We start from the raw sequence: 14,644 nt of genomic DNA on the forward strand, positions 1-14,644 counted from the left end.
ATATTTCTCTAGACACTGGTTATTGCGTGTTATCAATTTTAAAGCATTTTAAAGTAATTCTCTGTGGTTTTCTAGGGCTAGGGTATGTGCAAACAATGACATTTATCCTCTTTTCCAAAAGTTATAGCTCTTATTTTTGTTAACTGTTTTATTGCACTGATTAGAACTTCCAGAACTGTGTTAGGTAATAAAGGACATGGCAGGCTTATAGACATTCTTACTTAGTTTCTGACTTCATAGGATTGTGTCTGGGACCCTACAATTGAATAACACGTAATCTGCTTGTTTAAGTATTCTTAATCAAGTTAAGAAAGTGTCCTTGTATTCCTAATTGGTTTTTGTTATACCCTAGGAATGGATATGGAATTTTATTGGATTGAGTTTTGGAAGATTTTTCTTGGAATAACAGATTGTGATGCTGGTTGACATTTACCGGGGTTCTATCTGCCACCTTTTGCTCGTAAGAAACGCATTCATTATAAGCAAATTCAAAGGTTGATTGATGGCGGGCCTTTTAAATGGACTATTTAAAGTTCTGAGGGCAGAGCAGGGTCACTCAGCAAAACACGTCACTGAAAAAAGGGACAACTGCAGGGTTAGGCAAGAGAAAGAGAGGAACTGGTGGTTGCAATTTTATTTAAAACTTTTAAGGAAGTTGTTCATTGCCAATAATTAAAGAGCTCAAAGAGACGTCATTTAATCATAAGACTGCCAAACAGAACTCTATTACAGCTGATTAAAACTTTTAAAAAATGTTCCATGGGGAGAGACTTCACTCCTTTCTCTACCGATGGACTCCACTGCTTTACCTGGAAGTTCTTCCTGACATCGGATCTGAGTCTTTGCTGGGGCATAGCCGTATTTTTTTTTTCTGCCCATCCCTTATTTAAGGGGGATAAAAAGCATTTCCCTAAAAATTAAGTGTAAGAATGCATAGAGAATTGTACCCCATTAAAAAATCTAGAATTCACATGGCCACTTGAGTGTATTCCACTGGCTCAGAAGCAGCAGGATTCACAAAAGTCCAGAAATTGGGCATGTGGCTTTTTGGATTGACATTGACATAATCTGTGCCTTCCTTTATGTTCTCATAGTCCAGGGCAGACTCAGTTTTCAGTCCTGCAGGGGTCGAAAAGACCACTTGCGTGTAATTCACATCCTTGGTGGCCTTAGGAGAAGAGCAGAGATGTGTGGGTCAAAATCCCTACCACGTGTGGAGGAGGTGAGACCCCAGCACTGAACGCTCACTGGCAGAGGCTGGCCCACGGCTTGGTAGGGAAGGACCTGGGTCCAGGTAGCTGTGTCTAACAGCAGTCCAGGGCAATAAGGAAGACTGCCAATGGCTTTGTTCACCTGTCTGCAGGGAATGGGCTTACGGATGAGCAGGGGGAGGAAATGGGAAGATAAGATGCAGGGACTCAATCCAAGCGAGGTCAGGACTCAGAGCAGATTTTGGCCCAGTGACTGGGATAGGGGTAAAGGGGGTTTCCTCTTAGCACCTTCATTTTCATAATCTGCTCAGATTCGCTTTGTCTTGATGATCTGTGCTGATCTGGGACTGTGGGTGGAAGCCTGGCCACCCTCACCTAAGGATGCCGTAATGACTCAAGAAGCTCTCCCTTCTTGCTCCCACCTCCATAGCTGGGGTAGCCTGCATTCTCAGAGTTTTGCAGCAGGGACCCCAGACTGCATATGGAAGGCTGATATCACTAGGCCTGTCCATTACCTGATGGGTGAGAGGTGAGCTACTGGAGCTGTCCGAGCTATCTGAGGATGTGTCGCTGTCATCTGGGGAGAGACAGAAACGGTTCTTCTTCCAAGGCAAGCCAGAGAGTGTTAAGAGAGGACAGAGATAGTGGAAGGGAGAATTCTCTTGTTGTCAGATAAAGACAGAGGCAGAGTTGGCAATGCAGAGAAGAAGGGGGAAGAGAGATACCAAGCTCCAAAAAGAGAAAGAAGGAGAAATAGAACAGAGAACTCACGGTGGGAGAGAGAACCCCCCAAAATAGCAGGAACATGCCCAGGAGTCCAGGCACTGCTGCTTCATTCCACTGCCCCTAAAACTAACAAAATATCCACGAGGCTTGACTGAGCGTGGGAAGGGCTATCTGCTGGAAAGAGAAGTCAACTGGGACAGTGTGGCTCCCACAAACAGCTCTGGCCTCAGAAGTCACAGGCACAGCTTCTAGTCCAAAGTTGTCGTTAACTCTAGGTGGGTCACATCTCTTTTTGTGACCTGGTTTGTGTCCCCTGTAAAACAAGAGGGTTGACCAGGGATCTCTGAGGCCCCTGCCAGCCCGTCTCTGACTCTGGCCAGGCTCTGGGGAAGTGGCCGGGTGCCTGTCCCATCTGCCGGAACACTGAACGCAGTGAGCACTGCGTCTGGGTCCTGCAGACACGGAGGCCTTATCGCAGCTGAAAAGATCAAATCAGAAGGACAGAGCAAACTCAAACTAATCAAGAGATAAACCAGTGGGAAAGTGCCATCTCCACTGAGTGAGCCGCACTGGGGAGTCGCCCTGCAGCTATGGCAGCCATTTCTACTGTGAGTAGTGGCCTGTTGGGCCTCCTGGGCCCTGAGGTGGTTGGTGTTCCTGTTGGTTCACTTGCAGGAGGGCGATGTAGACTTGAACCGTCGCCAAGACTTGTATGTATTCAAACGCCCAGAGACCCATGCAGATCTAAGAGGCGGGGAAGGGTCCCTCTGGGGAGTGGGGAGGGGGCAGCTTCTGGAGCCAGCCAAGGACTCTGGCCACGGTGTGTCGGACAGCAGCAGCCACGGCTGGAGGTGGGCAGAGGTGTTGGAAATTTTAGCTCCACCATTAGCTGGCCAAGCAGAAGAAAAGATCCCATAGTACTACAGAGAGGAGCAGAGACGGTCCCCAACCCCTCCTGCAATTGTTTGCACATGACCAAGCCCAGAAAAGAACTTAGACCCACACGAACCCAGCAGGGTCTTCCCCACGTGAGAGACTGAACACCCTTCGGAAGCAAGCGGGCTGGGAAGGCTGTGCCGGTGCGCGGAGTGCTCGGGCCGGCGGGATGGACTTGGATTGCTGGGGAGCAGGAGGGGGGTCCCTGGGTGTCCAGACAGAGCAAAATAAGCTTCCAGACAAGTTCTCCCCCATCCCCTTACTCACGCCGGTAACAGGGTTCAGCCACAGGGGGGTTTCTCTCTGTCCGAGCCTCCATCTCTTTGGCAGCAGGAGGGTGACAGTGGGCAGAGCCGGGCCTGGGGGCCTGGAGCCTGGCCCCTTTCAGTATCTGCTCACTCTGGTGGGCTAGCAGGGAGAGGACAAGGGTCAAAAGTGGAAGCTGCCTGGGTTGGGCACGTCCCCTCTTGAATCTAGTGCCTGCTGAACACTGCGCTACGCCCTCGGCAGGGAAACCGCTCTGAGGATGGATCCCTGCCGACCTCAGCACTGCTCTGCGCACGGCCCTGCAGGGGTCAAAGCCAAATCCCAGCCCCTTCTCTCAGCCTTCTCCTCTGCTTCGGCCTCCCGGCCTCTTTGCTCCTTCTGGCGTGTGCCTAATGCACGCCTCCTTCCAGACTTTGCAGGTGAGACTCAGTCCTCACGCCCTGCAAGTTTGTACTCAAACATCAGCATCTCAGGGATGCCACCACCCAAGTCCGTACCTCCTTCATTTTTCCCTTCTCCACTTCCCACAGCCTAACACACCTATGTTTTACTTTTTTCTCTTATTTCTTGTCCCATGGAATGAAAGTTCCATAGGGCTGGAATCATTGTTTTGTTCTCTGTTGTATAGCCTGGGCCCAGAAAGTGCCTTAGGTGCTCAATAAATATCAGTTGAAGGAATGAATGGGTGGAGAAAGGTGGGCTTCCTTTGCTGGAAACACCCTCAAAACATCATCTTGCCCAAGCCCCTGTCTTAGCACAGCCAAAGCAGCGCTGTTTTATTTTCCCCAATTGCAATGCCTTCCCAAGACAGAGCTGCTCCACCTGCTGTTATAAATCAGTTCAAGAATTCAAACCAGTCTCTAGTTTAATCTCTAAGTCCAGCCGTATTTCCTTCTGCTGCAATTCAAAGCCACATCTTCATTTTCAGCTGTTTGTCAGTGATGAAGAAAATTAATCAGGCCCAGGTTAAACGAGCCGTTGCTCATAAGCATTGCAGCAGCTTGTGTCTGGGTAGAGGAAGGTGGTCTCTGAGGGTGACTAGAGGGGAGAGGATGCTGAGCCACTTACCCATGCGCCTGCTGAGCAGGTAGTTGGTGGCTGCGAGGAGGCAAGCCTGCAGGAAGACGGACACCACCGCGATCACTAAGCCATGCCAGAGCTTCATGTCTCTGTCGAGAAAGGAGAAGGGGCAAAGTCAGACATTGCAGAGATGTTAATACAATTGCAAACCTATCCCTGCCCCAGCCACAGGCCGACATCTGGCATTGCTGTGTGTCCCAGAGCAGGTCCCTATGCCTCTCTGGGCAATGCAGCTGGGGCAGCTGGGGAGGGTGGTCTGCATGCTTGGAAGCCAGCTGCCCTAGGAAGCCTGCCTGCAGCCCTGTCTGGCTCTTCTCGAGCCCACTCACTCTGTCAGCATGGTGAGCTTCTTACTCATAAGTGGGGCTCAGCCACTTTCAGGAACCACCCTGGGCACCTCGTCTCCAAGTGGTGCCACCAGCAGGACTTTCCCGGAGATCTGCAGGAGGCAAGGCAGCTGGTCAGGACTCCTGGGCTCTATGCCCAAATGTCCTCCAGGCAGACTTGGCTGCTTGGGGGTCATTTGCTTTCCTCTCCCCAGATTTCAGTTTCTGAATCTGTAAAATAGGCAATAAGAACGTCAATACCTAATAGTCAGTGGGTGCTCACTCAGTGACAACCACAGTGCTGAGCTCCGGGCACACCTTACCAATTCATGCAGCAATCCTATCAGACAGCCGTAATCACCCTCCTTTTATAACCAGCAACAGAGGCTCAGAGAGGGGAGTGAGCCTGAGGTCACACCATTGGCAAGTGGCCATGGCTACATTCGGGCTCTTGGTCCACAGCCCAGCTCTAACCATGCCCCTCTGCTCAGCAAGAGCCTTCACCCACTGCTGCAGGCTCCAAGGGCTCCTCTTTGAGCAAATGCACTGCTGTGAATTCTCTGAAGAAGTCCACATCTTAAATGCATATACGCCCGGGCACACACACACACACACACACATACACGCTGCTTCATTGGGCTGCGGATGCTCTCATACCCTCACAAATAAGTTTATTTTAAAAAGCAGTTTATGAATTTCATCAGCATGATGGCAAATATGGAGTTTTCTGTAAGCAAAGTCATGATACTTTCCAAGCCTTTGAAATAATACTTGCTGAGCACTGAGACGAGGTCGTGTCCACCATCCTGCTGCAGACCTGAAAACCATTTTTTTTTTTTTTTGGTGAGGGATAATAGCTAATTTTATTCCACTGACAAGGAAATTGGTCAAACTTTAATGTGCATAAAAATCTGAGGAATCCTATTAAATGCAGATATAAATAAATCCTATGAAAATGCAGATTCTGATTTTAGGTCTGGGGTGGGACCGAGACTCTGCGTTTCTTTTTTTTTTTTTTTTTTCCATTTATTTTTTGTTTGTATATATTCATGGAGTACAAGTGCAGTTTTGCTACAATGATATTTTGCACTGCAGTGAAGTCAGGGCCTTCGAGTGCATCCGTCACTGGAGCAATGCACATCGTACCCACCACAACCTCCCATGGCCTCCCCCGCCCCTCCCAGTCTCCACTGTTCATTATTCCGCACTCTGCTTCCTTGTGTACGCAGTACTTAGCCACGGTGATAAGTGAGAACATGTGCTATTTGTCTCTCTGTCAGACTGTGAACCTTAAAAAGCCTTTAACTGCCTTAAGGCTCATTTTCCCAGTCAGGGTTCTCAAGTGCCAAGGGCAATGTGAAAAGTCCTGGAAATTTTGTTTTTATTTGTGGTTCTGACACTGGAGCGTCCTAGGATCAAAACTTGCACTAAGAGTTGGGGGAGAGCTAAGGGAGTGATGGGAAGGGGGAGTGTGGGGTTCGAAGTCACCCCCTCTACTTGGCTGTGGGCACTGGCCCCCTGGGAGACTCCGGAAGGGAAATAACACCGTCTCCCCCACACCCGACCGTGAAACAGCAACGCAAGGAGCTAGCCCTTGGCAATGACTGTTCTTCGGAGGGAGGTCGAACTCTGGGAGCCATGCATGCCCAATTTACTCAGCATAATTTCTAGACACTTATCCCAAAGGACCTTAACTCTATCTACCTTTTGCTTTCCACTTACATGAGCAAATTGCACCTAACATTATCGTTCCAAAGATTTCTATTTATTTAGTAGTTTGGTTTATAAAGGTGGATTCAGAATCCAGATATGAGTTCTTTACTATAGATCCAGCATGTGAGATGGTGGGTGGGGGATGAGAGGGGGACACGTTCTAGATGGAAGAATCCCCCTCCCTGTCTGTCATGCAGCCCTCCCTCCGTCCCAGCACCCACCCTGCTGTGCCAAGAAGCACCACAGGGTCACCTTGTTGGCAGCAGGAATTCTCCAGCCTTTCTGGAGAGGAGCTGCCACAGTGCACTACGGAGCTCGTGAGAAGAAGTGGCAGGGAGGCAGGAGGGAGGACTGTGGGGACTGACCTAGCCAGCAGGCGAGAAAGGACTCCAAGAAATCGCCTGTCTCTCCTGCCTCCCCAGAGGTAGAGAAAAAATCCAGTATTGCAAATTCCACAAAGAAAGCTGTCAGAAGTGACTTGTGCACAAAATAAGAAGTGTAGCGCCAACACACTGGAAGTAAAATACAAACATGATTGCGCTGAAGCAAGAAGGGGACTCTTCAAGAAAAGCAATGATCTTTGAAGGATTTGGTGACTTGATTGAAAAAGGAGCATAGCTATATTTAAAATGTCCTACTCTTGTGTAATCTTGGATAAACCCTCCGAACATAAATTTCAGCGCAGATACTGATTCCTTAAGCTCTCACCTGGGGTCCTTCAATACTCCTGCTGGGACGGCCACATAGGGAAGGTTGGACTTGACACAGAGAGCTTTATCGCATCCACAAAAATTGTGGAAAGGGGCTAGAAGCAAGGCCAGTATGTTTGCGAAATCAACAATGTTCCATTTTTAAAGGAACTCTGTCGCGTTAGTATTGATTACCTAATATCGAATGTCTCATTTGTCCTTAATCACCGAAACGATTCTCCTCTTGAAAAGGGGGGCCAGTAAGCTGGGGCCGTGTCCTAATATGACACTCAAAGTTTTTAATTTTTTAAGGCTCCTCTCCTGATTTATTTATTAAAAACTACACAACTAATAGATATTTGTAGAAGAATTAAAAATGTAAATGATAAAAGCATTTTACAGAATCATCTCAAATCTTATTCCATATCCTTCCAAAAATTGTTCTCAACATTTTCTTGAATATATGTACTCTATGAATGTGTGAATGTGCAAATATGTGTGTACACATATACAATCTTTTAAAAACATGGGATCATGCAGATTAGTAGCTTTTTCTTCACTTATCGTAAACATGTTTTCTGATCAGAAAAACCTCCATTAAAAGGCCCCAATTTGGGAATTCACAGGCCAAATTTGGCACCTAGATGATTTTTGTTTGGTGATGTACTTTAAAGACTTGAATTTTTATGCCCTAAAATGGGATATGTCCTCTTCGGTTCCTGACTGATCCCTGAAGGTATCAGTTTGCCTCCCCTGAGTTTGATAGCATCATTTTAAACTACCACCATTTCCCTTTATCAGTGTTTCTCACTAGTGTCTGACATTTGGGGCTCGACAAGTCCTTGTAGTCTAGAACTGTGTTACACACTGCAGGACATGAAGCATCGTGAAGGCCCACCAAGGTCAAGCAACAAGCAAAATGACCAAAGATGACCACACACATTTGCAAATGCTCCCAGTTGAGAATCACTGTATTCAATAAATGTCCTATTATTTAAAAACTAACATCTTATTTTGGCTCTTTGTGCAAAACTACATTGCCTACACTTCCTTCCATCATTTTAATATACTATGAGCATCTTCCCAGCCAGATGACACGCAGCAGCTGTGTTAAATGAAAGCAGTAGACAGCATAGACGGCAGACAGAGCTAAATAGGGATCCTGGTTTTGTCCCCTTGTAGATGTGAATTATTGAACTCAGTGCCTCAGTTTCTGTGCCTGTAAAATGAGGAGAATAATAGTATCTACTTCACAGAGTTCTTGTGAGGGATCAGTGATTTATGTTGTTTGTTAAGACCCTTTATACAATGCCAGGCACGTGGGAAGCACTCAATAATTAGGTATTATTCAACCCTAAAACACACCACCGCGAAGGTGACGAGAGTAGAGCTATTAAAAATTGGGTTGGTCTATTTTAGAAAACGTAAGCATTTTCTTTTTTGAGTACGGTTTGGAGATAAGGAAGATCCAGGCCAGGATAAGGTATGAAAATTATGACAGATGTCATTATTTAAGTGGTTAATGGCCCCCTAACCACAATGAGCAGCTTGTTCCTTGGGGTCTAATTGACGATTGCTGATCAGACAGAAAATCAGCAAAACATCTGCTCATTTGCTCGCACACACACACCCTCCCCCAAATAAGTAGGAAATGAGTAATTTAAAGTAATTATGTTGTGGAAAAGCTCCTGGACCACATGAGAGTTTAGGACACTTCGGTCCATCGTCAGTAGGGACTGTCCTGCCTTCTTCCGCTGTGCTGAATGTTGACACCCAGACCCACACTAACGTAGTGCCCTGCCAGGCACCGCAAAACCACACTTCATCAGACCGGTAGTCAAAGCCGGATTCCATTTTATTAAATTTCCCTCCTCTACTGACGAATGGGCTTTCTCACGGCCCTTCCTATTAATAACAGGTGCAGCGTAACATCAGAGGCGGAAAAAAAAAAAAAAGACGCCTCTTTTCCTGCCTGACACTATGTTTTCTTAGGATTGATTTATTCTAGAAAGAATGGTTTAAAATGAAATCACAAAAGAAGATTGTTTCTATGAAAATCATATGGATTAAAGTAATTACAATCAATATTGTTAGATTGACTTTATCAATCTTTTAAAATTAGTTTTAAAGATTATTTTTGTTGTCTTTATTAATTTATTCTTTTTAACTTTAATTAAAGTATAATGGAAAGAGAACGAGACAGGGAGATGGGGGCCTGGCTTCCCCTGGCTCTGTCGCTTGCTAATGGTGAGACCTTGGATGGGCAGAAGTCTCCTCTAGGCCCTGGTGAATTAGGGGGCTTGGTAAAGTACCCCTAAGGCTCTTTCCAGCCCTAAGCATTCTTTTCTGTTCTATTTTTTCTTTTTTTTTTTTGGAGACAGGGTATTGCCCTGTCACCCAGGCTGGAATGCAGTGGTGTCATCATAGCTCACTGCAACCTCACACTCCTGGGCTCAAGTGATCCTCCTGCCTCAGCCTCCGAAGTACCTGGGACTACAGGCACATGCCACCATGCCTGGCTAATTTTTTCTATTTTTTTGTATCGACAGGGTTCTCGCTCTTGCTCAGGCTGGTCTTGAATTCTTGGTCTCAAGCAATCCTCCCGCCTCGGCCTGCCAAAATGCTAGGATTACAGGGGTGAAAAACTGCCCTGGGCCCAGAATTCTGTTCTTTAAAGGCTGGAGTGCGGGAAGGCAAACAGGAAGCAAAGTTGGATGGAAATAGAAGATTTAAAAAGAAATAGATTTTTATTTTCATTTTATAATATCATCCAGCCTCCGCCACATTACTAGACTTTTCCCCCGAATTTAATATGCAGCTTCAAATAATCAAGAAAAAGAAGAAACATAAATAAGCCAAATTCATGACATAGGGAATATAACCACAGAAACAGAAAAGAAAAAAAATTGTGGGACGACTAAGATTTTTTGGATGAAATCTCAATAAAATTGGTGATTTCCTGAAAAAAAATATAAATTAGCAAAACTGATTCCACAAAGCACAGAAAACTTAAACAGACCAAAACCAAAGCACAATAACAGGAAAGAAATTTGGGGAGCAGCACGGTATCTGGCCACTAGCGTTGGAGTCAGGCTGTTTGGGTTCAAATCCGCGCTCATTCCCTGCCTGAGCTTGGCCTGGTTATGAATCTCTCAAAGCCTCAGTCTTCTTATATATAAGATGGGATGATAATCACTAGTGTCAGGATTAAATAAGGTAAATATTAATGACAACTACTTCTGAGGATGAAATAAGATGTATGCAGAATAGTTATTATAGCTTTTGGCACATAGTAATAAGCATCCATGAATGCAGCTATTATTATTTAGAAAGTAAAAGCGTTATCAGAGTTATCTCCTCAAAGTCCGTATCTAGATGGTTTGACAAATGAGTTATTTCAAACTTTTAGGGGAACATGTAATTCTTATATAGCATAGGCCAATTTAGGGCACAGAAAAAGATGGAAAACTCTGCAGGCCCCTCTCACGTATGAATACAGAGATAAACATACGGTATATCAAGAAGTTAGCCCAGCATGGCCAGGAAATCGATGATCACAATAATGGAAACTAACACTGAGTATCTACCACATACTTTAATCCTCTCACCCCACAAAAACAGCCATGACCACCATTTCATAGATGATGAAACCAAGGCTTAGAGAGGCTGAGCAATTCGCCTTGTTCCCTGGTTGGGGGAGTCGTGTTTCAAAGATCAGCTGACTCAAAAGCCTAAATCCCAATCATCACAGGAGCCGCCTTTTATATAATACAAATATGACATCAATAGATCCAGGTTTAAAAATGATTATCTTGGTAAAGTGCCCAAAGCATTTGATGAAATTGAATCCTCACTTCTAATTTTTTTCAGTTCATAAAATAAAAGTATGAGGAGTGTTTCTTACTATAATAAAGAGTAATAAATTGGTGCAGTATTGATAACTGCACCAATAATCACTATCTTAACAAATGGTAAAATATTATAGCAGTTATCTGAGCACAAGGATGTCTGCTGTAACCATTTTTTTGAAATTAGTCCTAGACGTTCTAATTCCTGGAAATTGAAAGTTCCTCCACCCTCTTATAATAATAAGGATATAAATATTTATTGAGTATGTTCTATGTGGCAGACACTTTTAGATATATTAACTCACCCAATTCTCAAAACCACCCCAGGAAATAGGTACTATTATTATTTCCAATTAACAGAGGATAAAACTAGACACAGAGGTTACCTAACATGCTGAAGCTGGGGAAAGAGTTCACGGGGCTTTGCACTCGGGCAGGAGTACAGAGCAGGTGCTGGAGCCCGAGCTATTAACTGCTACGTTAAGGAAATGAAAGTGTAGCTTTGGGCAAGGGGAAATCAAACTCAATCTTCTTTGCAAAATATATGATTTTATACCTAGAAATCCCAAAAGAATCCCTTGCAAAACTAGTGGAATTAACGAGGCTACTCAGTAACGTCGTGTAGAGAGGATAAATATCCTAAAATTACCAGCTGTTCCTATTATTATAATAGCTATGGACAAAAAATAGAATGGGGAAAAAATAACATGAGATTTAGCAACCGCAACAACAGATATCTAAAAGCATCTTAATTATCAGAAAATTTTTGAAGAAAATAATAAAAATTGAGAGATACAAAAGACTTAAACTAATCGAGAGACATGCAGTTTCCGATTGAGAAGATAGAACACTTTAAAAGATCCCTTTTGAAATTACCTTACTGATGCAGTGAAAATTTTTTGTAACTCAAGATTATTCTAAAATTTACCTGGGGAAAAATAAGAACACTCAAGCAGAATGGAATCATGTTTGAAAAGAATTGTGAAAAAAAAAATATGAAACTGTTGTTTTTAACTTGCATTGTTCACTTAATAATTTATCATAAATATTTCCCATATTATTTCATATCATTGTACAAGAAATAATGTATACATTATGAGGACATACTGTATCTAACAAGATATACTGTTAGACTCTTTGATTCTGTAAAATTAAATTGTTATTAATGATAAAATATAATAATAATAAAAAAATGAAAAGAATTGTGACAAGGTAGGTTTCTGACTACCACTTTTTAAAAGTAGTGTAGACTTGAAAAAATATGCCAGTGTGTACGATAAATATGTCACAAAAGTGGTTCACAAAGCAAGTGGAGGAGAGGAGAGCATTATTTAACAAACGTTACACACAGCACAATGGGTTAGCTGCCTGTAAGGAAAAAGAAAATAAGACTAGATAACAAAATAAATTCCAAAGGGATTAAGGAGATAAATACTTTTAAATTGAGCCATTAAAATTAGAAGGAAATGGGATTAGATATTCATATATATAATAATATTTATTAACTCCTCAGATGGGAGAAAACTTTCTCAGTTTAGATGCAATGAAAAAAATCATAAAGGAATACATTAAAAATAGATTTGATTCTAAAATATGAAAACTTCATATGTTAAAATAAATTTTAAAGGCAAACGGACAAAAAAAATTGGACAAGTATGGCAAAGCACAATTTTGAAGAGTTTACATCTTTTTTTTTAATTGTTAGAAAATTGTTAAGAAAAACACTAGGATCCCCAAATGGTAAATGGATAAAGGGTGTGGAACAGATAGTTTACAAATAATCCGAAGCGATTATTGCGAAAGAGCTCTATACCGTGTTGATTATAAAAGTGAAAAATGGCAAACAGTCTAAAAAACCAAAAACTAAATAAATTAGGCTTAAGGCATAACTGGAATATTATATGGCCATTTAAAATTACATTTAGGAAGAATTCATCTGGAGAAAGAAATCTGTTCTGTGAAAAGGTAGAATGCAGTTGTATTTAGCTACATACAACACAATCATGCTCTGAAAAGTGAACATAAAAAGAAAGACAATTTGTAAAGAGAGAAAACTCTGGGTCACTAAACTTCTTTCTCTGTCATATTAGTTCAGTAATTACCCACCCGATCAATTTGATTCAGTTTGCCAAATCCAGAATAGTTTAACAATAATATTGTATATCAAATATAAATTTATTCACAAATATAAATTTATGGAAAATAAACTGGGGATGTTATTTAAATGTACTTTGTTCGTAAGGGGGGATTGAAAGAAGATATACCTAAACCTTAATAAAACTGGGTGTTGGGATCATGGATGACGTTTGATTTCATTCTTTATACCTTCTGTCACTTTCAAAGTTTTCTGCAATTAACATCCATTTTTCTTCAAACTAGGCAAAAAATTTTTAATTTATTTTTTAATTGACAAAAATTGTATATATTTATTGTGTACAATATGCTTTGAAATATGTATACATTGTGGAATGGCTAAATCAAGTAATTAACATATGCATGCCTTCATATATTTATTACTTTGTGGTATGAACACTTAAAATCTACAGTCTTAGCAATTTTTAAGAATACAACACGTTGTTATTAACTACAGTCAAAAAAATGTTTTAAAACACTGAAACAAGCCCAGATTTCCTGAGTGCCTTCAGTTAGCAGGCCACCAAATTTATCTACATAAATTATATCACATCATGTTGATAGAACATGGAGATAATCAGCTAGATGTCTGAATTTCAGTCAATCAAATATTTACTGAGTGGTCTGTGTGCATGGTCCTGTATGAAATACTCTGACAGCATGAAGAAGGAGAGAAAGCCATTTGCACCGGCAAGAGCTCGTTTGTACTTGGAAAATCAAGACCTTAATATATGAAAAATTAGCAAGGCACGGTGGCTCTCACCTGTGGTCCCAGCTACTCGGGAGGCTGAGGCAGGAGGATGGCTTGTGCCCAGGAGTTTGAGGTTGCTGTGAGCTATGACTGCACTCCAGCCTGAGTGATGGGGTGAGACCCTGTCTTAAATTTTAAAAATTCATATATATATAAATTCATATATATATTCACACACACACATATATATATATAAAGTCAAATAGCAGAAGAAATGCCACAGGAGAATGAATTTTCAGAAGAAGTGGTATCAGTAATACATGATATTTCAGAGGAAAAAGAGGTCCCCGTGTGATAGAATGTTCAGGGAAGAGTCACCGAGAGGGCATTATTTGAAGAACAGGCAGTGGGTGGATGGAAAGAGGGGAGGCTGCCACCCAGCTAAGGGTGTCCGCCAACCCTGGCTGCAGGGGACAGCTTTAGTGGAATTGTCTGTCTTCCGACAACGTTCGATATGTATTTGACCACACGTCAATAAGATAATGTGGAAAACACTGAGTACACCGCAAAGCAACCGCACAAGTGAGGGCACGAGAACGGCGAGGTGCAGGGACTTCGTGGCCACACAGGCCGGGGTGGGATTCCAGCTCTGGCCTTCTCAGCTGTTGAGTTGCTTTACGTCTCTAGCCTCGGTGACAGATCTGTAAAATGGGGATGGCACCTGTTCCGTGTTTTCAACTCACACGTGTTGTGTGTGATACCCATTTTACAGATGAGGAAACCAAGGCTCACAAAAGTTTAGCAACGTGAAACCAGTTTTTTCTCGATCCAAAGTCTATGCACTTTCTAGCCGGAGCCCTAATGGCTGCTGCTGCGAGAGCAGACAGATCTCAGATCTCAGGAACCAGAGATTAATGCCCATAGGCTGCAAACTGCTGAATCTTAGGCTCACTCCAAGCTGATTGCAAATTGAATTCCACATCCTGGAATCCCAGCACATAAACGGAGAATCCTCTCTAAAACT

The 14,644-nt window shown here is 42.9% G+C and overlaps 1 protein-coding gene across 1 annotated transcript; it reads right to left on the reverse strand.

The window, feature by feature from the left end:
• Nucleotides 1-967: 967 nt before the first annotated feature.
• On the reverse strand, nt 968-4,560 carry RHEX (regulator of hemoglobinization and erythroid cell expansion). The gene is made up of 5 exons (XM_069459329.1): nt 4,550-4,560; nt 4,209-4,309; nt 3,141-3,281; nt 1,727-1,788; nt 968-1,168 (listed from the first exon to the last, which is right to left on the reverse strand). Exons 1-5 carry the CDS (start codon nt 4,558-4,560, stop codon nt 968-970), a joined length of 516 nt encoding a protein of 171 aa, XP_069315430.1.
• Nucleotides 4,561-14,644: the final 10,084 nt, after the last annotated feature.

Source organism: Eulemur rufifrons, chromosome 27 (genome assembly GCF_041146395.1).
Source record: "Eulemur rufifrons isolate Redbay chromosome 27, OSU_ERuf_1, whole genome shotgun sequence".
Classification (NCBI taxonomy): domain Eukaryota; kingdom Metazoa; phylum Chordata; class Mammalia; order Primates; family Lemuridae; genus Eulemur; species Eulemur rufifrons.

What these genes read in the sequence shown, in the direction of transcription:
- RHEX (XM_069459329.1), bottom strand. An exon ending in CCTGCTCAGCAGGCGCATGG is followed by an intron (nt 3,282 to 4,208) that starts GTAAGTGGCTCA and finishes TCTCCCTGCTAG; the next exon opens with CCCACCAGAGTGAGCAGATA. An exon ending in GCTCACCTCTCACCCATCAG is followed by an intron (nt 1,169 to 1,726) that starts GTAATGGACAGG and finishes TCTTCTCCTAAG; the next exon opens with GCCACCAAGGATGTGAATTA.